This window comes from Sus scrofa, chromosome 12 (genome assembly GCF_054392235.1).
Source record: "Sus scrofa isolate SSC_HxYL_T2T_F1_AM1 chromosome 12, Sscrofa_HxYL_maternal_Yorkshire_Landrace_v2.0, whole genome shotgun sequence".
NCBI lineage: Eukaryota > Metazoa > Chordata > Mammalia > Artiodactyla > Suidae > Sus > Sus scrofa.
Genome location: NC_139394.1, coordinates 12368362 through 12394488, shown reverse-complemented (window position 1 = coordinate 12394488; position 26127 = coordinate 12368362). Strand labels below are relative to the sequence as shown.

The 26127-nt window shown below is 55.7% G+C and overlaps 1 protein-coding gene across 32 annotated transcripts in view; it reads left to right on the top strand.

Annotated features, from left to right (window-relative positions):
* AXIN2 (axin 2) overlaps positions 1 to 25380 on the top strand; it is a 32078-nt gene extending 6698 nt beyond the window's left edge. For 11 of the 32 annotated variants that reach the window (XM_084983974.1, XM_084983976.1, XM_021066736.2 and 8 more), the window contains exons 3-11: positions 5099 to 5239; positions 13270 to 13372; positions 16302 to 16442; positions 16553 to 17076; positions 17329 to 17514; positions 17813 to 18046; positions 18530 to 18625; positions 20319 to 20486; positions 23851 to 25380. In XM_084983974.1, the coding sequence (XP_084840100.1) occupies positions 5099 to 5239; positions 13270 to 13372; positions 16302 to 16442; positions 16553 to 17076; positions 17329 to 17514; positions 17813 to 18046; positions 18530 to 18625; positions 20319 to 20486; positions 23851 to 23977 (1720 nt within the window). In that variant the 3' untranslated portion in view covers positions 23978 to 25380. The remainder of the gene's footprint in view (positions 1 to 5098; positions 5240 to 13269; positions 13373 to 16301; positions 16443 to 16552; positions 17077 to 17328; positions 17515 to 17812; positions 18047 to 18529; positions 18626 to 20318; positions 20487 to 23850) is intronic. The other 21 variants (XM_084983987.1, XM_084983990.1, XM_084983984.1 and 18 more) reach the window with 3 other exon arrangements.
* Positions 25381 to 26127: the final 747 nt, after the last annotated feature.

Below are 26127 nucleotides of genomic sequence, written 5' to 3'. Positions count from 1 at the left end.
AAATAACCCAGAGCCAGAGTGACCCGTCGGGAGCAGCACGTGTACAAACCCCAGTGCACAAACACACACATACACACGGTGTGGAGGTGTGTGTGAAGGGTGCTGTGGGATTAGGCGCCCCGCCTGGCATTTATTTTGCATTTATTTTGGGAAGGAGGAGACGGTGGCAGGTCTTGTGTCTCTCATTGGACCCTCTGCTCTGGGCTCTCTTAAAATAAGGCGGGCCCAGCAGATGGCCTACTGCTGGCTCCCAGGGCTTTCTCCCCCCACCCCGAAAGTGCTCACCGAGGGTGCCTGGTTTGTTGTGTGTATGTGTGCGTGTGTGTGCTCGCGTGTGGGCAAAGCCCGTATAGAATCAAGCTTGACTTCAGTTATCAAAGAAAATGACAGCATAGGACAGATGTGCTGGAAGCATGGGCCACACTTAGAGGATCCAAGCTCTGATGAGGGCAGTTTGCTAAGAGACACTTGTAAAAGTTTGCCTACTTTCCGAAGGTCCGGTTGCCTGATGCCACCTCCCTGCCTGGGCCCTCTCCCTGACTGCCCACTGCCTCCCCCCCCCCTTTGCCTTTTGAAAAGAAAAGCCTTAAAGGCACAGCCTTGGAGCAAATACTTTTTAAGTTGCCTTGTTTTGAGAGGGGACCCAGACAGGGGTCCCAAAGGTGACTTCTGTTGTTCTCTCTGTAAGGGCTTTGCCCTGGCATCTGGAAGGGGCACCCCCCAGCATCTCATCTAGATAAGAGATAAGATTGGGGGGTGCAGGCATTCCCTTCCCGTAAGGTCCCAGGAGCCTCTGCTACCTGACATTGAAATTTCTGACCAGGTCTTTGGGGGAGCCCCATGCAAAATCAGTACCCCAGGCGTCCTCTTTCTGGAGGAATTTAAAATCCTTGCAGCAACGGGGAGCACAACAGTCCGGAAGAAATCATCAAAGCATCTGGGTACAATTACTCCAGCATGGTCCAGTTTCTTTCCTTTTTTTTTTTTTTTTTTTTAAAGCAATTGCAGGAAAGCAGCTCTACTTCATTTTCTTGAAGTTCTGTGACAATTTTGCCTAAGTTCTGGCTTCTTCAAAAATTGAGTCTCTGTCTCTCTCTCCCCACCGCACACAGCCCTGCCTCCTGCCTCCGCCTCGTCTTGTTATGATTGTAGAAAAATCCAAATACTTTACTGCAGTCAACTGAGCTAAGGGCAGTATATTCCATTTTTAATTACTGGTCACACAGTAGCCCTCTATTTTGGAAGGCAGGGAGACGGGTTTATTTTGGGACCCGTGTGTCCGACAGGGCGCGCAAAGCTATGTCCACACACGGGATTCGAGTGTGTGCTTTTTTTTCCTTTTCTTTCTCTCCGGGAGAGAGGGCTTTCTCTTGAGTCATTTCTCCCTGTCGAGGCGGAATGACAACCCTCACACTTGGGACGTGGTTGATGTGTTAATACCACAAAGGTGGCGACACTGGCGGGATGGAAAGCGTGTTGGAAGGCTGTTTTTGCCGTTTTGGCTTTTTTGATCTCCGTGCCCCGCCTCTTAGACGAAACAACCTTTCAGCAACCTGCTCGGTCCCAGGTCCCTAAGAAAGGGGTGTCCACAGAGTTTGGAGCTTCTGCCACCTGCCCCAGACTACCAGTGAAGAAGTCGGACCTGGTCCCTGCCCTCAGGGAGCGTGTCGTCTCGTGACATGGGACAGGCATTCAACACGTCCGTGGGGACGCTGTGTAATGAATGTGTCATGAAAAATACCACCCAAGAAAGGCTATTTTGGTGGGTGGGTGCTTTTGTGGGAGTATTGATTGCTCTGACCCCACCCCTCACCCCCCCAGACCCCATTATAGGGCCTTCTTTGGGCCTTCAGAGAACACAGACCTCATGTGATGGCTGTGTTTGAAAAAGCACTTTTTCAACTTCATTTATTTTTATTTTTTTGGCCACGCCTGTGGCATGCGGAAGTGCCCAGGCCAGGGATGGAACCCGCGCCACAGCAGTGACAGCGCCAGGTCCTTAGCCCCCCGAGCCACCAGGGAACTCGTCACTGCACTTTTTTTTTTAGGTGGTTACCCCAGGTCCACGGGGTCTGCAACTCCTGAGGTCCGCCAGCGGGCCGGGAGCTAAGCTGGCCCCGGCTCTCGTCTCAGCCTCTGGGTTTCTGCTCCCTGTGGAAGGGCTCCCAGAACGTCCTTAGTGCTGGGTTCCCCAAGACGGTCATCTTGTCCACTCTGCTCTGAGGAGTGGCCCATCCAGGCCGCTGGGGGCATTGGGCTGCTTTTAAGACTCGGCCCATCCTAGAACCCACCCCATCCACTCCTTGGATCTCCCCTGACCATCAAGAGTGTTTTCTTGGAGTTCCCCCTGTGGCACAGTGGGCTAAGGATCTAGCGTTGTTCCTGCTGCGGCTCGGGTTCCACCCCTGGCCCGGGAATTTCCACATGCCACCAGTGTGATGTGGCTGAAAAATTTAAAAAAAAAAAAAGAAGAAGAAGAAGAAGTGCTTTTTTCCTTCCAACGTAGAAGAGCTCTTCCTCCTGTTCTGCTACAGAACCCTCTCCTCGTGACTCCCCTTATCGACTAGGAGACTGTGGCATAAAATCGTCCCTTGTGCCTTCTCTTTTCCAGAAAAACCAACTGCCCCTCTTGGTTGTCACCCCTCCTCTCTTTTCTCTGGCCCTGGTGTCTGGGAATCCCATCGAGAGGACACGGGGACCAGTTCTAAGTCGCGGAAGCATTTAATCATCATGGGAAAGCCTGGGGTTTGGTCAGGCTTCTCACCCTCTACAGACGGGACCACAGGGCCAGTGTCCAAGTGACAGCTCCAGGTCACTCAACCCCAGGCAATCAGTGGGTTCAAGTGCAGCGTTCCCCGTTTGCCCTTTCTGGTCAGTTCTACGCCAGGGAACATTTCCAAGATGTGGCTGTAAGGTCCAGCCTGGCTCAGGCCAATGGAGTCAGGTCCCTGCTCCCATCGCCTTCCTCTAGGGGGGTTCCAGGTGGCCAGGTCTCCAGTGGGTGGCTTCCAACAAGGCTTCTGGCCCCCGTGTGGGGCCCCGTGACCTCCTCCGGTGGTGGCGAAGGTGAAAGATGGGCAGCAGATTGTCCCTGAGCACCTGCGGGCGCGCTGGGCCTGCGGCACTGATGAAACAAGACCCCGCCCATGCCAGCCCCCCCTCAATCCGCGGCAGCTGTTGGTTTCTGTGAACATTTCTAAACTGAGGGGCTGGGTTGGATAATTTGTAAGGTTCATTCTGGCTCTAAAAGATCACAGCCGTGTTACTCGTTTTGTCACTGCAGCTAGAGGGCGAGCTCCCTGAAGACAGGGATGACTTCTGCACCTTCTCTTCCAGCCCTGCAGCCCTCCCAGCCGGGACCCTCCCTGCCTGCCCCACCCCTACTCCAGTCCCACCTGGGGACACCCCCTGGATCCCACAGGCTGCTGGGAAGGCCTCAAGCCCCGCCCCCCAAGCCAACCGGCCCCGCCCCCTTCTGCTCCAGTCTGGGGAGGGCTTCTCACTGCTTTTCCCTTCCCTGCTCACCCATCTCCATTCACCTGCTCCTACCTGTCCCAGGTGAGCCTGTCCCAGGGAGCCAGCCCCCAGCCCCCCAGCCAGTCCTTTTCATCACTCGCTGGACCAGAGTTTTATCTACCAGGTCACTCGTCCTACCTCTTAAGCTAGACCTTTTTCAAACCCGGAGGCCAGCCTCTGTGTTAAGAAGCAGCAAGAGAGGTTGAGTGGGAGCCAAAGAAATCAATCCCACACCCACTGGTTCCAGCTTTGTGATCCAGGGCAGGCCGCTGTGCTGGTGGGACCCCCAAGGGCACATCTGTAAAATGGGCACAGGACTCTTTCTCCCTGGAGGGGGCTGTGAAGATGAGATAAGGTGATGTGTATGAAGGTGGGCCCCTCTTTGTGGGCCCATGATAAGTGGCACCTCCCTTGCGGCACCCCCGCCTCTATGGGAACCCAGCGCTACCAGGCCATGGATGCTGGGGCTGGGTACCCCCAGAGTCCAGTGCAGTGCTGGACACGAAGCGCATAGGAGCTCGGTAGACTGTGCAGAAGACTCGCTTTGACCTTCATCTGCCAACCCCAGGGCCCTTTTTACAGGCCTGATGGTCTAGGTTCCCTTTTTTCTGGGCCTTTCCCTCCTCCTGCAGCCCATCTCTTTGCGGTTGGCTTGGACTTGGTGGGCCCAGTGGAGCGGGCCAGGGTCTTGGTCAAGAAGGCCTCCGGGCTGTGCAGGCCTCTCCCTGTAGCCCACCGACCACAGCGGTCCCTTCGTCCTCCAGCCTTCCCCCACTTCAGTCCCTGGCTGGTGACCCAAGAGGAATGCAGCCCAGCAGGGGCCAGGCACACTGGTTGTTCTGGGAGGAGATCAAGAGGGCAGAGCTGGGGAGGCAGAGGCCACCGGAACAAAAGGGCGGGAGCCACTGGAGGAGGGGCCTGGACCTTCCTTTGAAACAGCTGTGCTGCTCATTTTAATCCTGCGGCCTCGGCCAGCCCTGCGAGGGGGAGGCCCGGTGGGGGCCCAGCTCAGAGTGGGATGGGAGGGGGTCTTAAACTTTGTCCCAAACATCTCTGTCCCATCTGTCAGCTCGCTGGGCCCAGCCTGGAACAGAGAAGGACCAGCCTCCAGTTGTTTGCATCTCAGAGCTGGGCTCACGGACCTCAGGCGGGGAGTCTGGGAGCTTAGATGTCTTGGGACCCCCAGATTGTCTTCTTCCCGTGCAGGCTTGGGGGTGGGGGCAGGGAGGGGGCAGCCACTCCATCGCCACTGGCCCATTCCCCCGTGTTGCCCCCGCCGCCCCGGCCTCCCCTCCAAGAGCAGCATCCTCTGCCTTCCTCTCTGTATGAGTCTGGGCTGCCTCTGGGGTCCTCTGTGCCCTGGCAGACCCGCCTTTGGGGGCAGAGGAACCCAGCCTGCTTTCTCCCCAGGGTGAGTCCGTGGCTCAGCAGGGCCCCTTTTGTGGCCCCTGCCTTCTGCCAGAGGCACCCCTGGCCACAGCCCGCAGGTTGGCCTTACACAGAGGGTGGCCGTCCTGGGGTCACCTGGTCCTCGGTCCTTGGCGAGGGTCGGTGACGCCCTGCGCTTGTGCTTTCCCCACAGGTCCTTCAAGAGGAGCGACCCCGTGAATCCATACCACGTGGGTTCTGGCTATGTCTTTGCGCCGGCCACCAGCGCCAATGACAGCGAGATCTCCAGTGACGCAATGACGGATGACTCCATGTCCATGACGGACAGCAGCGTGTAAGTAGGGTCTGGTCTCCCCGCCATGTACGCGGTTGGCCGAGTGACCCACTGGGCCAGCAGGGGCAGAGTCCTCAGCTGTCCTCACCCAGCTCTGCACATCCCGTCTGTGTCTGCACAGACAGCTGTTTGCTGGGAGGGGTGGGGCTGGTTTAAGAGGCTCACGTGGTCGCCTGGGTTCCTTAAGCTTAGAGCCTTGAGTGAGAAGGTGAATGGTACCTTAACAGAAGAAAACCAAAATTAATTCGATAGAGGGTTAAGAGGAATATCTCCAGATTCCCTGAGTTTTATCCTGCCCTCCCTGTGGGCAGAAGTGCTCGGCTGGACTTGAAACTCAGGAGTCCTTTCCACAGGGACTTGGAGAATAGACTTGTGGTTGCCGGCGGGGCGGGGGAGATGGACTGGGAATCTGGGGTTAATAGATACAAACTGTTGCCTTTGGAATGGATAAGCAATGAGATCCTGCTGTATAGCACTGGGAACTGTATCTAGTCATTTGTGATGGAGCACGATGGAGGATAATGTGAGAAAAAGAATTGTGTGTCTGTGTGTTGTGTGCACGAGCGCGTGCGTCTTGGGGACGCTTTGCTGTACAGTAGAAAATTGACAGAACACTGTAAACCAACTATAATGGAAAAAATAAAAATCACTTTTATTAAAAAAAAAAGAAAGACCAAAAGAAAAAGAAACCCAGGTGTCCCACACACAGAACCACCAGGTGGGACCCAGGGTGGCATTGGAAGGGTTTGCATTTTAGGTGTTGATTGTTGTGGAAGGAAAAGGCCCTGGACGTGGGAGCCAGGAACCCCGAGTTCTCTGCAGGGCCAAGCGTGTAGTGCACCCTCATGGGCCTGCTCCAGTGGACACCTTTGGCAGGGTGCCTGCCTGCTTGGTCCACTGGCGGTTCCACCCCTCGGGGTGGGTGGGGGGGGTCCTCTCCAAAGGAGTGTCTGATCTTGGCCCTTTTGCAGATGGATGACTGGGATTTCTGAATGCCATCCAAGCCATCAGGGTGGTCGGCTGAGGTCAGCAGGCCATGGGGCAGGGTCATGCTTTGAGTTGCAGGTCATTCGAGGTCACACAGCGGGGACCTCTGGATGGGGAGCAGTGACTCTGTGAGTAGTCCCAGGTGGTGGTGGGGGCTGGCATCCTCATCTCCTGCCAACCTTGGAGATCCTGGTTCGGGGACTCGAAGGAGGTGGAGCCTGGGCTTTGGGCAGAGCTCCCTGAGAGCGTGTCTCACAACACCCGCTATTCTAGAAATGGTCTTTGAAGGCTTTCCTGCAAATATTTTGGAGAAGGATCTTCTGCTAAGGGAACAGTTTTCAAAAGCAAACCTATTGAGCTCTTGTAAGTTCTGGCACACTGATTTCGAGTTTGTTCTTTTCAAGTCTCCCCAAACTGGACCGTCTCTTCTTCCAGTTTGTTTGAACCAATCTGGTTTCTATTGGCCAATGATCCATTGCTTGGCCTGCAGCATGGAACCAGAGGGAAGGAAAGTGGATGAGGTTGGTTTGGGACTCTACCACTGATTTTCCTGGTGGCTTTGATTGTGTTACCTCAGATTCCCCTGTTGGTAAAGAGGGGAGGGAAGTTTAAGGGGAAAAGTTCCATCTGAATCAAAGACTAGCACTTAGGCACCAGTGAAAGTGGAGAAGGGTGAATACACATCTTTCATCCAACACTGAGGAAGGAGGGCTTCCCCACAGGTGGGTTTTCCATAGTGACTGAACTCTTTTAAGTATCGTCTTGAAAACCACCTACCCTGTGATGGACATGGTTCTTAAAATTATACGTTTTTGTTCTGTCTTTACCGAATAGTCTTAGGTACTCCGTAAAGTACCTCATTTACCTTTTGATCCAGATAATTAATCCCACGGTCTCTTTGCCTACAACATTGTAATAGTATCTCACGGAATTCAAGATGGTCTAAGATGGAAATAATTAGTGCCCCCCTCCCCCTTTTCAGAATAATTTTTCTTATTCCTCTCTGTCATTCTTACCTGCTGTCATTTTCCCGCCACGCCGTGTGCTTGTTTCTAGCAGCGTCATCCCTTCGGCGTTTAACTGAGGGGTTGTGCAGGCGTCCGCGTTGCGTGTAAAGTCCGAGCAAGGCGGACGTGAACGAGGGCATTGACCGCCTCTCTGCAGTCAGTGGTGGTTTACTTAAGACTATGTGGCTTCTGTTCAGTTTTCTTCGAGATTGTTTTTGGCTCGCGTCCTGCGCCTCGTCATGGAGGTGTTATTCTGGGTTCACGATGAGACAACTTGGGCGTCGTCCCCGTGCCCACTGAGCCTCACAGGACCAATCAGAAAGGCTGGCAGTCATTTGCGACTTTTACCAGTGAGGAGGAAACAGGGCTCATGTCGGAGACAGAACTCAAATCCAGGCCAGACTCAGGCCCCTGCCCTTTGCCTGTTCGTCCCTCCCTTGAAGCATGAAAATTTCCAACTCGAGCTGTGTTAATAGGCCCCGTTGATAATGAGACCTTTGAGCTACTTTGAGTTTCTTTATTTTATTTTTTTATTCTTTATTCTTTAAGCAGTGACCACACTGCTTTCTTCTTTAATCGGGGGGGGGGGCACGTTCTTCCTTCTCCCCTGCACCCTCTGCCTTCAGCCCTCTTCTTTCAGCCCCTTCCCAGAAGAAAAACCTGCTCAGATTTATTGAGAGGTTACTTTAGAGCTCGCACCCATCCCGCCTTTCCCTAATGCACCTGCGCACCTAAAGCCCTTAAAACAGGGGAAGCCACTTGGCGGGGTCAGAGAGGTCAGCGGTCCTAGGTGGCGAGGTGAGAGCGGGGCCAAGGGGGTCTGTTTTGATTAACGGAGACGAAAGGGCAAATCGCTCATTCAGCAGCTTTTTCTCTGGGGGCCCAGCAGATACCCCTGGGTCCCAAGCGGTGGAGCCTTAGGGCGTCGTCAGCCCCTCCCCACGTGTAGCTGCCTCAGATTGGGGCTGTGGACTGGGGATGCCACAGCCGGGAGGCCCACACTAGAGGGGCGGACCTGGGGGCTGGCAGTGTGGGAACTTTCTGATGTCAGCACCGGCCGGGGCCCGGGCGGAGGATTGTGGTCCTTCTCCCAACTCAGTGGGCCGCTTATGGGCCGCAGCCCGTGCCCACATTGATACCAGCCCAGGAGCACGTTTCCCATCAGAGTGGGGCCGTCCTCTCTTGGGAGGCGTTTGTCCCAGGCCTTTTGCCTCCCTCTGCCCTTGGTGGGGGACAAAGGGGTCTCAGGACAAGAGCCCATCAGACGGGGTATGGGTGCGGGCTTAGAGATCCCTGGGGGTCCCTGGGCCTCCCCGCTTCGCTGCCTGGTAGACTTGGCACGCCCTGAAAGCCCGGGCCGTGCGAGGCGCTTTCTGGCCGGCTGGCTCTGGGTGTGTGTGATCTGCCCAGCATCGGGCGGGTCACCCTTGATTCCCAGGGCTGGGATTAGATCCCCTCTTCAGAGCTCTGCCAATTGTGGGCCTGGCGCAGATGAGAGCGCCGAGCGAGAAATAAAGTGTGTGGGGGATGAAAAGCTGAACTGAATCGCTTTCAGCCCATTGTTCACCCAGGGAAGCTTAGAGGGGGAAGAGGGGAGCAGCCCCCTTTGAAATTTCCTTGAACAAGTGAATAGGAACGCCCCATAAAGCATGAAAAGAGCCCTGGCTGTTTCTCCCGGTCACAATGGCCAGCGAGGGGCTTCGAGGGGCTGGGGAGCGGGGCTGGCTGCCCTGCTGGGCGTTGGGGAGGGGACACGGCTGGGGAGGGGGGAGAGGGGAGAGGGGGTCACAGGCGGTCTTCAATAGACTCCAGAAGGTTGGAGTTCATTAGACACAAGCCCGGGGAAGCAATCGTCTCATTTGCCACAGAACCAATTAAGTCCCAGGGGCCTTTGCAAGAGGCCGGGGAGAAGCTGGGCCGGCCGGCCTGCCCTGGGTCATCCCAGGGAGCCGCGTGGGGCCTGGCGGTCCGGAGCGGGCTGGGGCTTCAGAGGATGCGATCCGTTGCCTTCTCCCAGAGCCCGCTGCGAACCTATGTGTTCTGGCTACGGCGCCAAAAGCCCTGTTAAAGAAGGCTGGGGATTTGAGTCCTCCTGGAAGGCCCGAGAAGGCTGTGGGATGAGCCTGCTCCTCTGAAACGTACCCTCTCAGAAGAAATGGCTTTTTTCAAAGTTTTGGTTTGGAAACTTAACTGCCAGACTCCCAGCCAAGTCCCAGACCCCAGTCCTGGGATCGTTGCGGGCAGAGGGATAGCAGGGCCCCAGGAGGATGGCACGAGGGGCTGGTGACACCATCCTGCCGCCCAGGTGTGGCCTCTCTGTTAGAGGCGGCCGAGAAGCGCGAAAGCTCCGGGGACAGCTTGGAGGCGGCGCCCTGACTGCGCAGAGCTGCTCCCAAAATCGGGAGGCCGCTTCTGCTCTGCGTGGCACAAAATACCCGCCCGAGACGCATTTCGTCGCGTTTCACACGGAGGGTGGCACAGGTTATTTTATTTATTTTTATTTCCTTCTCTGTTATTTATGGGCTTACCTTTGGACACCGGGGAACACATCCAAGTGAACTTCAAATGTTGCCTTATCTTACAAACCAGGCTTTTGATGTTGGCCGTGATCAGAGGCTGCCTTCCGAGTGGCTGCCAAATGAAAATGCGAGTGGACGCCTGTGCGCGTGAGTCCACGATTTCAAAGCCGCCGGAAAATGACATTCAGGTTAGGCCAGGCCCGGCGGAGTCAAAAGGCTAAGCTAATTGGCTCAGCTTAAATGGCAGCTAAGTGGAGTCCACACTTCAAAACCGCTGCTCCCCAGAAACAGCTGGGCCCGGCAGTGGGCTCTTTGGCTAAAATGTTTATAATTAAAGGAGACGGTATAGGGACCAAGACACTCGGGCACACTTCAGCTCACAGTTCTCAGGAGCCAGGAAACTGATCCCAGCCTTTTAGAGCCTGGATTAAAAGAAGAGAGGCCCCCTTCTGGAATGAGGGGCTGTGTTGGAAGAAGATTCTTGGCTGGGGTTATGGGGGGCGGGGGGGGGGGATTAAAGCCACATTTCCTTGAAGGCGCCTGTTGAGCCTCTGCAAGTTGGAATCTCCCTCTTCTGCTCTGGTCCCAAGTTTCCTGGCCTGCAGGTGACTCCTTCACCTGCCCCAGGTGGAGTGCGCGTGTCGTGACCTCTGGCCTTCGAATGGCCCGGGACCTGCTTCTCCTGCCCTCCCTTCCATACCTGCCTCCCCCCACCCCCGCTGCCCGCTGTTCCCTTTTCTTCTACTTTATAGGGAAAAGAAAAAATGCATAAAAGTCTTACCATTCAGTTCGTCTTGGGAAGAAAGGGGGAAAGACCAGAGGCTGCTGGAGAGCACTCAGGGACGGTGTCTTGGAGGGGCTGGACGGGGCCTGTGGGGCTCTGGAAGACCTGTGTGTGTGTCACGGCGGGGGTCCGGGACTCCCACCCCCACCTCCCAGCATGGCCTGGGAGGGGCCACACTCCCTAGTTACCTCCCGGGGAGAGCTGCTGGTCAGGAGAAGGGTGTGGACACGCTCTTGCAGCCCGAGGCAGCAGAAGTTGGTTAGACCAGCTTGAGACCCAGACTGCGGGTCCTTCACCCCACAAGGGATTTCAGGAGGGAGACGGGGTGGGGGGAGATAGGCACTGTGCCTCGGCAACTGCCCAGCCTGCCCCAGGGCCAGGGAGCACGAAGTGGTGGGGGAGGGCTCTCCAGGGTGGTCCCGGCTCTCGTTCACCCCTTCAGAACGTCAGGGGGCTCCGTGAGGCTTAGGAAATGGTGCCCCCCCCCCCCCACCCCTGTTGGACCATCAGGGAACCTGGCTTCTCCAGTTGGGTGTGGGACTCTAGGTGGCTGACCTGTCCTGGAGTCCACTGGCAACTTCGATGGGAAGCCTGGGTCTAACCTCCCAGCAGCCTCCGGGAGGGCTTCAGAGCAGCTCTGGTCCTCTGTCAAATGCGAATTAGGGCTTCTGAGAGAATAAAGTTGGGTTACGTGTCAGATGTGTGTGCCTCCCCCCACCCCCGCCGCCCGCTGTTCCCTTTTCTTCTACTTTATAGGGAAAAGAAAAAATGCATAAAAGGAACTTGGTACAAGGGGGTCTGGCAGCCTTGGGTTAGAGTCACTGGGGTGGCATCTGGTGACCGGCCAAGCCAGGCGTGCCTGCAATAACCTCGTTTTCTCCTATGTCTTCTAAACCATCCTGGGGTGAAAAGCTTTGGTAAATAGGCTCCAGGTGGTTCGGTACGTTTCTAGACTTGGACCTTTTATCCTACCTGGCCTTCGTGGGCCCAGTCAAGTCCCAAGCCTTAGTGAGTAAGAGGCTGTCTGGGAGACTTGACCTCACCGGTCAACTGGCTAACCATTCCCACAGCCCTCGCTGTCTGCCCCGCGCTGGGCCTTTCTCTGGAACAGGAGTGCCACGTCTATGTAAGTCCTTGCTTTAGTGTTGCTCTGTCTTCTCCCCCTGTACCCTCAACCCTCAGTAAGATTGGCCTTCTTAGCCAAGGTCTGGCCAACATGTCAGTTCATCAGCTGACCGTAATCCGCAGCATCATCCCCGGCGGACCTGGTCTCCGGCCCAGGGCAGCAGACTTCCAGGCACTGGCGGCCACTTAGAATTTTAGGGCCATACAGATAAGGAGCTAGAGGTCAACCGGGTAGCCCTGGATGCTCCTGACTATTTTTAGACACAGCTGATTCTCACCCACTGCGGATGGGCCAGATGTGTTTTTCTTCCTTCCACCTGGAAGGTGCACAAAACACCAGGGAAATAGCCAAACAGCTAATTTCAATATTTATAGCCTCAAAGGATGATTCAGTATGGAAATGCTTGAACCCTGAGGCTTTTGTAAATAAGTGGCTCCTGGAAGGAAGAGCGGTGGGAAAATAATCACACCTTGACCCTTCCACTGCTTTCAGGAATGAAAGTCTTTAAAAAAAAGTCATTGCTACTCCAGGTCCTGTTTTTAAAGGAGACCAGCCGGAATGAGGGGGGGGGTTGTTTCCCAGCCTCTTCCATTTGCTTTTTAAAAAACAAAATGATGGACACAGGGCCTCTATTGCCTTCCAGTCTTTGCTCAGAACTCACCTTCGTGATAAGGGTTTCCATTGTTAACCCCCCCCCCATTTAAAATTGCAGCTCCGCTGACCCCCAGCTGTCCTCGCTCCCCGTTTCCTGTAGTGTATTTCATCTCAGGACTTGCCACCTTCTAACATTCCATAGATTTTGCTTTCTAATTTTTGCTTATTACCTGTTCTACTCCATTAGAACATAAGCTTCCTAAGGACAAGCATCCGCTGCCTTTTTTACCCTCTTCCTTTACTCCCCTCTTGCTCTGTGCCTAGAACAAGGTCGGGCACACACAGTCGGCACCGAAATAGTTGGGTGAAGTGCACAGACCATCCTGGAGCAGGGGCCTTCTCTTAGGCCCACATTGGTCATCCATGTGAGACTCCACTGGCTGCAGGTGGTGGGGGTTGGAGCTGAGGGAAGGGAGGCGCAAAGATGCCTTGTGATTTATAAAAGGAAGATGCTCGGAAGCAGCGAGGCGGTTGACTATGGGAGAATCACGCACCTCCCCTGATGTCTGGCTGAGTCTTCTGTAGGTCTGGTCCCTGTCCTGGCCCTGGCACACTCCATAAGGCCTCGGCTTCCTGACTTGGGGTAATATCTCGTGGTGGCAACAGACAATTGGAAGAACCAAGAGTCTGACAGTCTCCTGCTGGGGGCCCCTGGGCTTAGGGGCACCTGCGTTCTGCAGTGCTCCCAGTCCTGAGACCACAGCTATGGCCTGAGCTCTGTCCAGGTTAACTAACACTCCTGCATCCGAGAGGGAGCCAAGTTTCCAGAGAGGCTTGATGGGCAGGACATTTGGCCGCTGGATCTTGGGTTGATCTTTCCCCGTGAGAACAGCCATGCCCCTGGAGGCGCTGGTGCTATGCGTTGGTGGGATTTCAGGATGGTGGGTGTGTGTCAGCGCCTGGACTCGGGCATCCTTGCAAGCCTGTGGGTTCTGTCTTTTCCTTTCCCTTAGAGATGGAATCCCTCCTTACCGCGTGGGGAGTAAGAAACAGCTCCAGAGAGAAATGCATCGCAGCGTGAAGGCCAATGGCCAAGTGTCTCTACCTCATTTCCCGGTGAGTATAGTCTGGAAGAAAAGGCCTTGGAGGCAGAGCGGGAGAGAGGCATGGGAAGGCAGGAGGAGCGCCTGGGGTCTGCTCAGGGAAGCGGGGTGGGGGGAAGGACCGCGCAAAAGGTGGTGCGCCATTCGCTGCGGTGTAACCCCGTGGGAAGAAGCTCAACATGACCCACGTCACCTATTAACAGCTTCTCAATTCAAAAGAGAAAGTTCTCGGGAGCTTTTGTCATGGCTCGGCGGTAGTGAACCTGACTACGACCCATGAGGATGCAGGTTCGATCCCTGACCTTGCTCAGTGGGTTAAGGATCCGGCGTTGCCTTGAGCTGTAGTGTAGGTCGCAGATGGGCTTGGATCTGGTGTTGCTGTGGCTGTGGTGTAGGCGTGCAGCTGCAGCTTCAATTCAGCCCCTAGCCTGGGAACCTCCATATGCCTCGAGTGAGGCCCTAAAAAACAAAAAAAAAAGGGGGGGGGGGATTCCCTGTGAGAAAGGAACCAAGCAGTTCCTTCCCAGAAACCAAGGAACGAAGTTAGGAGATCATCCGTGCTTTGTGTTGGCTTCCCCCCAGCATGTCTATTCTGTTAACTTCCATTCCCACAGAGACTAGAACAGTACCTGGCACATCATAGGTACTGATGTTGATCAACATCAGTAAACACTTGTTTACTAAACACTTGTTGATCGAGTGAATGAATGACAAGGGCAGAGGAATCTGCCTCTTGTGGGAGGAGAATTGCATCCCAGCGACATTCTCCTTGTGTTGGCCACGTGGCTGTGTCATTCCAATCATCTGTTCATCTTCGTGTTTGGCTGTGTCTCCTGCTGACTTCTGAAGCCCTGGAGGTCGGCTGCTCCCTCTTGTCTGTTTCCAACCCCAGAACTTGGCTTAGTGCCTGCTGTTGAATCTGCACCCAGGAGGTGCTGAACGAATGAAGCGTTTGAGGAGCCCATGCACAACTGCTTCCTGTGGTTGACATGAGAGGCTAGCGTGGCTTTCCTGGAAAGTTCCCTGCTTATTTCCAAGCCCCAGAGGGCAGCCAGCCCGTGGCCCCCTGGATACAAGAGAGCTTCCCAGACTCATTTCAGGAGCTGTGCTTGCCATCCTCTGAGATCCAGGTTGCAAGGAAGCTGTTCCTTAGGGCGGGGAAGAGAGTCCCCAGCTTAGAGCTGTCCTTGCTGCCAGCTTCAGAGACTCCAGCTGGTCCATCCGGAATGTTACATCTAGAAGAATAATCAGATTGCTAATCCCGTGTTGCATTAGGGTACAGACTGTTGCTGGAACAACTTCACTTCTCTCCAGAAGCTCCTCAGTCTGTGGCAGACTTAAACTTGTAAAAATTCGCATTTTAGGATTGCTTTCTTGGAGTTTCTGCGGTGGCGCAGCGGAAACGAATCTGACTAGGAACCATGAGGTTGCGGGTTTGATCCCTGGCCTCGCCAGGGATCCAGCATTGCCGTGAGCTGTGGTGTAGGTCCCAGACATGGTTTGGATCTGGCATTGCTGTGGCTGTGGCCAGCAGCTGTAGCTCCGATTGGACTCTTAGCCTGGGAACCTCCATATGCCTCAGATGTGGCCCTAAAGAACAACAACAACAACAAAAAAAGATTGCTTTCCTGGGGACCTCCAGCATCCTCTTCTCATTAGCAATACCCCCCCCCCCCCACATACAGCAGTACTGATAAATGTGTTTTGACTTGGTTGGGAGGTGGGGTGGAATATGTGTGCTCAAGGAAAAGTTCTGTTGCCCAGGCTTGTAAATTAGATGATTTTGTCCTGGGGTGTGCAAATCGACTTTCTGCATGAGGCAGCTCTTTGATCGGGGGGCTGCATGGAGCCAGCCCGTGAGCACAGCCATCTCCTACAGATGGGCCTCTCTTCCCCTGGCGGGGTTCTGCAGCTCCGCGGTTGCCGTGGCGAGGCCCAGCTCCTCTGCTGGGGGAGACGCTGGCCTCTGCAGGTCCGGCTTTCTGCCGCCCCTGCCCCAGGCCAAAGAAAAGGGAGGGAAGTGAGGGAGAAGCAGGCAGAACCACTGAGGGGCTGGGGCGGCGGGTGGGGCGCACAAGAGATGACAGGAGGAGGACAGAGAGCCGGCTGGGTTCTCTCTGTTTGCTGCTTTTGGCAGGCGTTCGCCCTGCCTTTTTATTCCGTACTTGATTTGGAGATGTTCCCTTTTCCCTTGATAGATCAGCTTCAGGCAGCCAAGCTCAGCAGTGTTCTGCTACTAGCCTGCAGCAGCTTTCCTCATTTTCTGTACAAAGAGATGGGGAGGCGGGGTGGAGGAGAGCGAGGGGATCTAGGACACTGTCAGACAACACCGCCTCAAAGGTGCACAGTGTGCGGCCAGGAAATAAATTACCACTCCTTCTGATCTGGGTCGTGTGACTCCTCTTTTTTTTTTTTTTTCTTCTCCCTTTCCCCTTTTCCTCCCCCCCCACCTCCCTTCCAATCTTTTTCTTTCTTTCTTTTTTTTTTTTTTTAATTTCCAACTCCCTTTCTGTTTAGACTCGACTTTTTATTCCTTGAGTTGGGCTCTCTCGCCTCCCCATCTCAGAGCTGCTGCCTTTTTTTTTTTTTTTTTTTTTTTTTTTTTTTTTGATGTTTGACAACAGTCTTTGAAGATTTTCTACTTCAGAGTAGCGACTGATGGGCTGGTTGTACTACAGAGAGAGCAAGCGGGGCCTCTCGGAGTGCGACCAACTGCTCCTGCCCAAGGCAGACGCTGATGGGGACCATGGCTCTCCATGAGGCCACGGCGCTGGTGCATAAAGCCGCCGAGCAGCCCGGGCCCCCGCGCCGGCCGCTCTCTGCGCGGACGCGGATGTGGACTTGGATGAGCCGCAGCGCCGGGCTCCTGGCCCTGGCAGCCCCGGCCGCCGCGCACTGGCCCGCTAACCACGCCTGGTCCCTCTCCTCCCCGCATCCTGCAGAGAACCCACCGCCTGCCCAAGGAGATGACCCCCGTGGAGCCCGCCACCTTCGCGGCGGAGCTGATCTCCAGGCTGGAGAAGCTGAAGCTGGAATTGGAGACCCGCCACAGCCTGGAGGAGCGCCTGCAGCAGATCCGAGAGGTAGTGCCCCCTTGCCCCTCCCTCTGACCTGCCACGTGCAGGGGGCGGGCGGTGGGGGGGGGGGCTCCTGCTGACCCGGGCGCCCCCCCTCCTGCTGCCTTCCCTTCCAGGACGAAGAGAAGGAGGGCACCGAGCTGGCGACGCTGAGCTCCCGGGAGGCGGGGCCCGCCCAGCACCCCCTCTCCCTCCTGCCCTCGGGCACCTATGAGGAGGACCCGCAGACCATCCTGGACGACCACCTGTCCAGGGTCCTCAAGACCCCCGGCTGCCAGTCCCCCGGCATGGGCCGCTACAGCCCACGTGCCCGCTCCCCCGACCATCACCACCACCACCACCACCAGCCGTACCACCCGCTCCTCCCGCCCGGGGGCAAGCTGCCCGCCGCCGCTGCCGCCGCCTCCCCTGCTGGCTGTCCCCTCCTTGGGGCCAAGGGCTTCGTGACCAAGCAGACGACGAAGCACGTCCACCACCACTACATCCACCACCATGCCATCCCCAAGACCAAGGAGGAGATCGAGGCCGAGGCCACCCAGCGGGTGCGCTGCTTCTGCCCCGGGGGCGCCGAGTATTACTGCTACTCCAAGTGCAAGAGCCACCCCAAGGCTCCGGAGCCCGTGGCGCCTGAGCAGTTTGGGTAAGGGTCGGGCAGCCGCGGGCGTCCCAGTCGGGGCTTCTTCCCCAACCAGAACCCTGGGTGCGGGCGACGGAGGGTCGGAGGTCACAGGCACTTAGCCGCCAGGAGGGGCGGCCTGGGGTGGGGCGGGGCAGGGCAGGGGGAGCAGGGGCCGGGGCACCCTTCACTCGCCCACCTGTCCGCTCCGAGGGGCTCCGGAAACGCAGACGTCCGAGGGTCTCTGGGCTGGATGTGGTTCTTGGTTCCCCGCAGAGGCAGTACCCCACCCAGACGAAATGCGAAAGGCACGGAGCCGGGCCCGGCCCTGCCCGCCAGGGAAGGAGGGGCCCCCGGCGGAGCGGGGGCGCTGCAGCTTCCCGGGGAGGAAGGAGACAGGTCGCAGGATGTCTGGCAGTGGGTGCTGGAGAGTGAGCGGCCGAGCAAGCCCAAGCCCCATAGGTAAACACCGCCGCTGCCGCCCCGGGGGTCACCGCGGAGCTATTGTGGGGATGGCTGTTTTTGCAGTCGGCCGAAAACAAATGGGACTGTTTGCTCCTGTCCTCTTAATATTAAACGTTGGACGGAGCAGACCACAAAAATGCCCTGTTTTGGCAACACCCCCTGTTCGTGTTATGGTAGAGTTATTTTTTTCTCCTCTCTCTGAAGGCAGAATAGAGGTTTCTATTGAAGTCACATTTTCCAGTTTTTCTAACCCCGTTTCTTTCCTCTGCTTTCTCTCTCCTCATTCCTTGTTCAGTGCCCAAAGCACGAAACGGGCCTACCCCTTAGAGTCCGCCCGCCCGTCCCCAGCTGAGCGAGCCGGCCGCCACCACCTGTGGGGGGGCAGCAACGGGCACCCCCGCACCACCCCCCGTGCCCACCCATTCACCCAGGACCCAGCGATGCCTCCCCTGACCCCACCCAACACCCTGGCACAGCTGGAGGAGGCCTGCCGCAGGCTGGCTGAGGTGTCGAAGCCCCCCAAGCAGCGGTGAGTGGCCATGGGGGCAGAGTGAGGGGCAGGGGTGGGGTCAGAGGTGGAGGCCCCCTCGCCAGCCTCTAGAAGCGGTTCCCTTTGGTTCTGTCCAGTCCAAAGAGCTAACCGCGATCTAGCAAGGCACACCTAGAAGGAAGAGAGGGGATTTCTGTAAAGGCCTTACGAATGCCATTCCTTATGAATGTCCCGATCGTTTAAGGCTGGTAAGATGAGCTTACGAGAAGCTGTCAAGACGGATGAGGAATCTAGAACCTTCAGCCCTCTGCCTGGGCTGCCAGTGTCCAGTCCTGGACTCTCCCGGGGCTTAGCTTGGCTTTTCCAGGCCTCCTGGAGCCACGGTCAGCAAGGGCCTTCGGTGGCTCTCCTCGTGGATGGAAGTCTGGTCTGTCTGTCTCTAGGAGGCAGTGACAGCAGTTCTCGATCTGCTTCCCATTGGCCCCGGGGGCAGGCTTCCTTCTAAATCCTGCACGCCCTTAGGTGCTGCGTGGCCAGTCAGCAGAGGGACAGGAACCACTCGGCCACTGGTCAGACAGGAGCTACACCTTTCTCCAACCCGAGCCTGGCTTCAGAAGAGTGAGTGTCTTTACCTGGTGTTGCTGAGACCCGCCCAGAGGCTTATTTATAGGTTCAGGGTACCTGCTGATGGGGTTGCGATTTTTCTTTCCGTCTATAAAATCACCTTGATTTTGGAGTTCCTGTCGTGGCGCAGTGGTTAACGAATCCGACTAGGAACCATGAGGTGGCGGGTTCGGTCCTTGCCCTTGCTTAGTGGGTTAAGGATCCGGTGTTGCCATGAGCTGTGGTGTAGGTTGCAGACGTGGCTCGGATCCTGATCCCACGTTGCTGTGGCTCTGGCGTAGGCCAGCGGCTACAGCTCCGTTTCGACCCCTAGCCTGGGAACCTCCATATGCCGCGGGAGCGGCCCAAGAAAAAGCAAAAAAAAAAAAGAAATAATAATAATAATAAAAAAAATCACCTTGATTTTAACGTCAATGACAAGGAACAGTAAACCCAGAGGCTGCCATAAATTAGGGTCTTGAAAAACCCTGCCTGTCCCGAGAAATGCATCATGACTTGTACACAAGTGTTCTTCCTAAGTGATGGGTGGGTGGCTCAGGGGGCCCCTGTCCATGTACGTCACTCTCTGAGACATGAAGCCATCAGCAGATGCATAAAAGGGACCCACCCTGGATGGAAAAGCTGCCCCTGTTTGACTGGAAAGTCAGCAATTTGGAAAAACGTCTTTGTGTCATACTGAGTGTAAAGATGCTTTTCCCCCATTGCAGAGATGGAGACAGGACCATCTTTGTTCTGCGTGGGGAAGCAGAATGTTTTCCCTGCCGAGCCATGGTTCCTGTCCTAAACTTACACTCTTGAGAAGTGGACCGGGAAGCCCAGGTTCATCTCATTCCAGGATGGTGTGTTTAAAAAGTAATCAGCTACAGGGAGTTCCTCTTGTGGCTCAGTGGGTTAAGAACCCAACATGGTGTCCATGAGGATGCGGGTTCAATCCCTCGCCTTGCTCAGTGGGTTAAGGACCCGGCCTTGCTGCAGGCTGCCACGTAGGTCACAGATGTGACTCGAATCCGGTGTGCCTGTGGGTGTGGCATAGGTCGGCAGCTGCAGCTCCGTTTTGACCCCTGGCCTGAGAATTTCCATATGCCACAGGTGCAGCCATAAAAAGATTTTTTTTCAAAAAGGTAATCAGCTGCAGAGATCTAAAGGGGCCTAAATCATTAAAGTCTTCTCTCTTAGCTTCTTCATCATGAGCAATGAGCGGTGTTTGAGGGGAAAAACTTCCATGCTATTGTAATTGGGTGACCTAGGGTTGACCAGCTGTCCAGACCTGCCTCCCCCCCCCCCCCCACTCCCCGCCCCCGCCACTGCGCCCAGCAGGTGTTGACATTCCCAGTTCAGGCCATCCCAGGGTTCCTCTCAACAGCAGATCCTGGTCAAGGCAGGTGTCCCTGTGGCTCTGGGAGAGTTTCCCAATGGTACCCACCCGATAGAGACTGCTCTGTCCCCCCATTTGGTAGAAGGAAGTGGTCCCTTCCTGTGTACTGCACGCAGTGACCTGGGATAGGTAGGACTGTGTGTCCACCAGAGGCGGCTGCCACTGTGACACATGGCCTCACACCTAGGCACCCTCGGAACCAACAGCGGCGGCCTCACTGTATCTCAGAAGACAGTGTTTGCGGAGGCGCGTGTGTGCACACGCGTGTGCACGTGCGAGCGCACTGAACTTGTTTTTCTATCTTACTTTCAGCCACAAAGAGCCAAAGAAGCTGGCAGGGGTCCACACTCTCCAGGCCAGCGAGCTGGTTGTCACTTACTTTTTCTGTGGAGAAGAAATTCCGTACAGGAGGATGCTGAAGGCTCAGAGCTTGACCCTGGGCCACTTTAAAGAGCAGCTCAGCAAAAAGGGAAATTATAGGTAAGAGTTCTGTGGCTTCTTTCTCTTTGCTCAGAACCGAGAGCCAGCATCGCTTCCCCAGCCTGGCCAGACCCGGGGGGCCCAGGAGGCCACCGGAGAGGCCTTTGCTCCTGTCTTGTCCTCTGTCTCCTCCCCACTCACAGAAATGACACAGCGGCAGTGGCGGCGGCGGCAGAGAGGGCTCTGTGGGAGCCTGGCGGGGCTTTTTCTTAACAGGTGAACAAGACTGAGGAGACGAGGGATGGCTGGCTTTGTCACAGGAGAGCCGGGCCGGGGCCATCCTGTGGAGGCCCTCCCTGAAAGCGAGAGAGAGAGAAGACAGACAGACGGACAGACGGACTGATTAGGGGACGGAAAGGCGGCTCTCCTGGCTGGGTCCAGGAGAGACCACTCAAACTGAAGGCTCGGGGACCCGCAGAGAGCATTGCCCGTGCACGTAGGCGGCGGCCTCTCTGTCTAAAGCACTCTTCCTCGCTCTGTGTCACCAGGATTGTTCTTTGTCCAGAACAGAGAAAAGGCAGGACCTGTGGGCAGGCATCACTCTTCCTGCTGGGCCTCCGTGCCTCCGCTCCCTGCCGGGGTCTTGAGGAGGGAGCCCCCCTTTCCCCATCTATGCGGTACATGTGCCCACCCTGGCCTTCCAGGGCCCTGCAGGGGGTTAAAGAGCCCAGTGAGGGCCAGGGGCATTTCTTGGTCACTTTGCCCTCAATGCGGGACAGGTGACACCTGCACCTTAGCGCATCCCGAGTCCTGCTTGCCCCTTCTTGGTGGGCTTTATCCCAGGGGAACACATGGATTTGGCTCCAGCTACATCTGCACTGAGCAGGGCCGGGACTAGGAGGGTAAGGGGGACACCTGGGCACACAGGTAAAAGAGGAGCCCAGGAGGTGCCATTTTGCTGCCATCTCAAGCCAGGGAGGAGAGTGGAGAACTGTCACAGCACTTAGCCACCTGCCAGGTGAGCAGGGGTCTGAGACCCCGACCCTTCTGGAGCAGGCCCTGCCCAACTTCGCCAGCCACCTCCACCTGGGCGCTGATTTGGGACCCCGAGTGCCACCCTTTGTAGGGGAAGGGATGGGGCTCAGGGCTGGGACCCTGCTGGTGACTGACAGCTGACAGCAGGGTGTGGAGCTGGGCTTAGATCTCTGCCTTTTACACATGGGTGAGAGAGTTCTGGAAATGAACCAGGGGGATTGGGGAACGGGCCTGGCTGCTGTTAAGTTTTTTTATATCTTGCACAGACACAAGGTGAAACTAATTACACAAGCGTGCCCCTCCAGGGGTTCATTTTGATCTGAGCTTTGACTCGGCTGGACTTTGAGTGGAACTGCAGGTGACCTTCAGGGGAGAAGGGCCGGGGAGCGCTGAGCAGAGAGGCTGCTGGGGAGGCGCTCAGTCACTCCGGCCACATCTGGCTCTGATTTTTTTTTTTTTTTTTTTTGCTAAGGCACACTTAATAAGCCTGGCTTTGAAGCCCCGGCCTCCCCTTTAATGCACAAAGACTTGCACAAATGGTTGACTCGCAAATTCTTTACTGATTGGATCAGGCTGTGGCGAGGTCCTTCCCAGCTGCCTTATCTGTCTACACTTGCTCTCTGGGCCGGAGCTGCCCTCCTGGGTCGAGGGGGCGCTGGGTGCGCCGCTGCGTCCCCCCAGCAGGGGTGGTGCTTCAACACGCCCTTTGCACCCCCTTACTCCCCCATCCGAAGCCCGGTGAGGATGGGTCTGGGGAGTGGGGGACCTGGGCTGTGTCGAGGAGTCGCAGCATGGCAGAGGTTCAAAAGGAGAACAGTCCCTCCCGACGTGCCAGATGCTCTTGGTGCCAGATGTCGGAAGAAAGCAAAGTTCGCCACAGAAAGCCTGTGGCAGTGGGAGAGCCCACTGCTTGGAGAGGACGAGGGCAGCGCAGTGCCTTTGAAGGCTCGGGGGGCCGCCCAGGGCAACGTGGCCTCTCCCCTCTCTGGAAGAGGCTGCCGTTATGTAAAAGCATCCGAGCATCGGGTGTCTGCTCGGAAAGCCCGGGAGAGCCCGACGCCCTGAACCTGACTGATGGCTGGGCCAGGCCGGGCCGGGAGGGCGTCGGGATTGGGAAGGTGACGTTCCCTGCCTGCAGCCCGCGGTCTGCCCAGCCCCATCGCCGCCCCATTTGCTCGCCATCTCCTGAACCTCCCCAGAGAGTCTGAGCTCCTGGCTCTGAAGCGGCTTCACCACTGACCCACCAGAGCCGGGCTGCCCACCGCGATGCGCTGGCTCAGCTGGGAATGCCAGGAACCAAGACCCTTGACTCCATCCAGCTGTTTCACTTTATTTAGCCTTATCGCCTATGAAAGTATTTGGCTCGCCTTCATTAAAGAGGAAAGAAATTGAGCTCTAACCAAGGGGAATTTGAAAGAAAAAAATATTTTTCAGGACAGAAACCAAAAAACAACCATAACCCTGAGACACCGTCTCTTTTTCTGTGTTTTTTTTTTTTTTTGGAGGAGCTGTTCCCCCCCCACAGGGGAGGAGCTGTGACCCGCCCTCCATGAGTGGCCTTTCTTCACGGAAGGTGTCAGCTGGCAGGGCCGACACCTGAAGAAGGGTCTCCCTGGCTGGGGATGGCGAAGGAAGAGGCTTGGGTGGGCCTGGGCCTGCAGGACGGCACTTGTTGTCGAATGTGACGCTGGTCATTTACGTCCGTGCAATTAAACAGGCTGGGGTGGGACGAAAGGAACCTTTAATCAACAGGCAGGAGGGCCTTTGGTGTGTCACCCTGGAGGAGGGGCGGAAACAGGGAGAAGAGGGGACAGTGGTGTGGGGCCGAGGCTGTCGGCCGCCCTGGGAAGCAGCACTGGCCTGGCCTGCCTCCCGCAGCGGCCACAGAGGAAGCAGCCCGTCCCGCCTGTCCCCTGGCCATGCCCGTCTCCGAGACCGGCCGGAAGGGATTCCCTCCCCAGACTTCTGTAGGATCAGAGTGGCTGACTCCGGGGGTGGCTTGGCGGGGTCGCCCCCCCCCCCCCCGGGGGGGGGCCACTGCTGCAGGTGACCTCGAGGCATGCCCCTGCCTCCATCCCCCACAAAGGGGGAGAAGGAAGGAAACTCTGCTCCACAAAGTGTACTTTTCACCAAGTGTGTGGGGGCGGGGGGACAGCAGCCGTTCTGGGCTGGAGGTCCTGGGTTCTCAGGTGGCGGGGGGCACCCAGCCCACCACCTCCAGGGTGCCTTCCCTTGCACCAGCCCGCTGGCTATCTCAAAGCAGATGTGGGCAGAGGTTTCCCTGCCACCTGTTGTACCAGCCCTCTTCAGATACCTTAGTCCTCCGAGGTTGACAGACTCAGTAGAAAATGCAGCTTAACCAAGACGTGTGTTGGGTCTTCCTTTGAAGGTATTACTTCAAAACAGCGAGCGACGAGTTCGCCTGTGGAGCGGTTTTCGAGGAGATCTGGGACGATGAGATGGTGCTGCCTATGTATGAAGGCAGGATTCTGGGCAAGGTGGAGAGAATCGATTGAGCCTCGGGCGGCCCGCGGGGCCCAAGCCCTCACGACCGGCCTTGGACGTGAGCGCCCGCAACCCAGCCCTTTGAAGGAAGACTCAACCAGTGAAGACGTCGAAGTCTGGGGGAAGACTCTTGGCCACGGGGCCTTCGGGAGGGTGGGGGGAGGTTGGCTTTCATTATTCCCCAGCTGGGTACGGAGATAAGAAAAGCCTGAACTATTTATTAAAAACATGACCACTCGTGGCTGTTGAAGATGCTGACTGTATTTGAGAGACTGCCATACATAATATATGACTTCCTAGGGATCTGAAATCCATAAACTAAGAGAAACTGTGTATAGCTTCCCTGAACAGGAATCCTTACTGATATTTATTGAATAACTGAGTCTCCCCCCACCCCAATCCCCAGTTTATGGATATGCTGCTTTAAACACGGAAGGGGGGAGACAGGATGTTTGTAATTGTTCTAAGCTTTGGAGTTGAGCTAGGAGTGCATTAATGATTTCTTCATTAAAAAGAGGAATTAAGCTCCGCCCTGCGTTTCTCTAGGTGACGATAGACTTTTTAAAAACGTGGTGCCCTCCCCTCGACACAGAAATTGGTGCATCCCTCCCCCATGCTGCTCTCTTTTTGTCATAAAGGTCTTCAGGTTTGATTAAGATGCACCCTCACGGACCGCCCTTTGGGTGGGGGCGGGGTGTGGTCTTCGTGTTGGACGGATGGTTCATTGCGGAGGAGGGGGGAGCCTTCCCGGGGCCCTAGGTTCATCCTGTAACTTCTTGTAGCTCCCCACCAAAGCCCAGCATCCAGCGGCAGAGGCCTGCCAGAACCTAGCGGTTCTAGGTGTGCATTCATGGAAATGACAGTTTCTCGGAGTTTTCTTAAGTTAGTCTTTGGACTCTAGCCCTTCTGGAAACTAACCACCCACTCCCCTCACCAGCACCCCCCCCCCCAAGAAGCAGATAGTTGTGGGAAGACCTAGCAGCACCCTTTCCTCCAGACGCCTTCATGCTGACGTTCGGGTGTTTATGTTAACTTAATCTGTACAGTTCGTTTGCCCTGGTCCTTGTGCTATACGTCTGTATATATTGTGCGGCGAAAGAGTATTAATCCACTATCTCTAGTGCTTGACTTTGAATCAGTACAGTACCTGTACTTTGCACGGTGAGCCACTCCGTGTGTTGCCCTATATTGAGGGCTCAAGCTTTCCCTTGTTTTTTGAAAGGGGTTTATGTATAAATATATTTTATGCCTTTTTATTACAAGTCTTGTACTCAATGACTTTTGCCATGGCATTTTGTTCTACTTATACTGTAAATGATGCATTATAAAGAGTTCATTTAAGGAAAATTACTTGGTACAATAATTATTGTAATTAAGAGATGTAGCCTTTATTAAAATTTTATATTTTTCAAAACATCGGCCTCGTCTTTGAATGCCCTGGGTGGACGTGGGGCAGGAGCACCCTTTTGTATGGGGACATCTTCGCTTGGATTCTTCAAAATCACCTGGTCGCTGACTGGTTATGGGTTTTGTCATCATGGAGCAGATGTAGCCAACATTTTCTCTGACATCCTCCTCTCCCGTCGCCCGTATTCAGCCTCGTCCTCCCAGGCACGTAGCTGCACTCTGGCCAGGTAGGTACAGGTGTCCTTGCGTTTCAGTAGTTACCGCAGGGGTGAGGAGCCTCTCAGATGGTGTGCAGATCTGGAATGTCCAGTGGGATCAAGGAACCTGGATTAGAGCCTTGGTCTTGGTGCCCATCGGCCACCCTCCCAATGGCTGGGTAGACCTGATGGTTCAGAAAGAAAAATGCACTGCTCCCTGGAATTGACTTTGCGTAGCTTCGGAAGTCAGCGGCCATTGGTCATTCAGCAAACGGAGGTCCCCTCCTTGTGCTCGGGAGTACCGGGCAGTATTTCAAATCTGGGAGAATAAGTCCATTCTTAGGTCCATAAGGCGTCCTATGGTGAACGCTTTTTTGAAATAGTCTGTGCCTAAATGTCCGTTGACCTATGAATGGATAAAGTGTGTGTGTGTACAATGGAATATTATTCGGCCATACGTAGTAAGAATGAAATGTCATTTGTAGCAACATGGTTGGACCTAGAGATTATCCTACTAAGTGATGCAAATCAGACAGACAAATCCAGGCTACCAATTA